At 35.0% G+C, this 1,781-nt stretch overlaps 1 protein-coding gene across 1 annotated transcript in view; it reads right to left on the minus strand.

The window, feature by feature from the left end:
• Window positions 1–393: 393 nt before the first annotated feature.
• Window positions 394–1,781, minus strand: part of PNN (pinin, desmosome associated protein) — an 8,114-nt gene continuing 6,726 nt past the window's right edge. The window contains 1 exon segment of the mRNA XM_023514395.1: window positions 394–1,780. Within this exon segment, the coding sequence (XP_023370163.1) occupies window positions 1,455–1,780 (326 nt within the window). The 3' untranslated portion in view covers window positions 394–1,454.

Raw genomic sequence — 1,781 nt, forward strand, 5'->3', positions numbered from 1 at the left:
AACAACAACACATTTTAACACATTCACTTTAACTAATTAGAAGTACTTCGTTACTAGCCGGGCATTGTGGTAAGAGCCTGGAGTCCCAACTACTTAGGAGGCTGAGGCAAGAGAATCACTTTAAGCAGAGTTTGAGGTTGCTGTGAGCTGTGATGCCACAGCACTCTACCAAGGGCAACATAGTGACTCTGTCTCAAAAAGAAAAGAAATGCTTGTTTACATTTTCACTGTAACCATTTACTTGTCAAGGGAAGGCACAATGAATATTCAAAGTCAACCCTATAGCTACAATGGTAAATTATAAATTAAAAAAAAAAGCTATTTGCAATTTAAGTGCTCTTTTGTATAAAGTATCATCAAAAAGTTAATACAAGTACTAGTCTTAAGCAGTCACACAAGTCTAAGCCACATTTATTTGCACATGTAATGGGCAACAGATACTCCAAGTTCATACAAATTTTAAAACAACAAAGTTAATAATCACTTGGTACACTTGTGTGTTATCTTGCTTACATATTAAAGTCTAGATGAACTTCCTTCATTTTGTAAACTTTCACACAATACTTCCTTAAACAAAATTCTTGAGAACACATATGGCATGTTTAAGTTAGAGCCAACACAAAAGTTAAGACAAGACCACAAACTCAAAAACCAAATTTAGAGGATACTTTTCTACCTCCCTCCCCTAGATTATTTTAACAGATGTATATGCTGTATCACACAAGTAACCATGAAGACAAAAGAATGATGCTCCCATAATCAGGAAGAAATGCCAATCAGATCATACTGTTTTAAGTTATCTACCAAATATATGGTTTAAATATGAGAAACACTGAAAAATGTTTCAATTAAAATAACAAAGGAGATTAGTAAATGTTTAAAGAGAACTGTTCCCCCCTCAGAGCTGCAAAGATCTTGACTCTGACAACTCAAAATAATTGTCTAAAGCAAATTAAAGTGAGGAAATCTTCCAAAACATTCTAATCACGTTCAGTATGTACTGATAAAAGCTGAAAATATCAAGAGGATATTTATTATACAAGTGTCAACAAGGACATCCCAAAAATGAAAGAAATGCACATTTATTTCTACAAAAGCAATGTATGATACAGAATTAGAAGGGAACAGACTTAAAGATTTGCCTATTAAAATATACAGATTCTTACTGAAGAGTATAGGATATTTAAAAAAGATGACAAGGGATGTTAATCTTTTTTTATTATTATTATTTTTACATATTTTGGAACCTCACATAATTTTGATAAATAACTCTTACAAAATTATGCAAAAAGTACAAGAATGTCTGGTAAACAAACAGTCTGTATTTTCCAAAAAGATTTTTTACAACATGCAATTCTTAAGGCAGCATCCTCCTTACAAGGAAAGGTAATCCTTTTACTCATCAAGAAATCTTCTGCTGCAAAGAATAGGCTAAGAAAGCCTGGCTTCTTCCATTAACGCCTTTTGTCTTTCCTGTCTGATTTTCGGTCTCTTTCACTTCTTGAAGATCTTTTGCCTGATCGACTACTCTCTGATATAGACCTCTTTCTGTCGGACCGGGAATTCTTATCCTTTGATCCTTTTGTATCTCTACTACTACCACCTTTTGAAGATTTGTGACTTCTTTCTAGTCCTGAAGTATCCCTTCTCTTCCGATCCACGCTCCTTCTGTGCTTTCTATCTCTATTATGTCCCCGGCCCCTGCTCCGACTTCTGCTCTCACTGCTACTACTAGTGCTGCTGCTACTGTCTCTGCTGCTGCTGCCACTCGTACTGGAGCT

Source organism: Otolemur garnettii, unplaced genomic scaffold (assembly GCF_000181295.1).
Source record: "Otolemur garnettii isolate 467f Iridium unplaced genomic scaffold, OtoGar3 scaffold00052, whole genome shotgun sequence".
Taxonomy (NCBI): domain Eukaryota; kingdom Metazoa; phylum Chordata; class Mammalia; order Primates; family Galagidae; genus Otolemur; species Otolemur garnettii.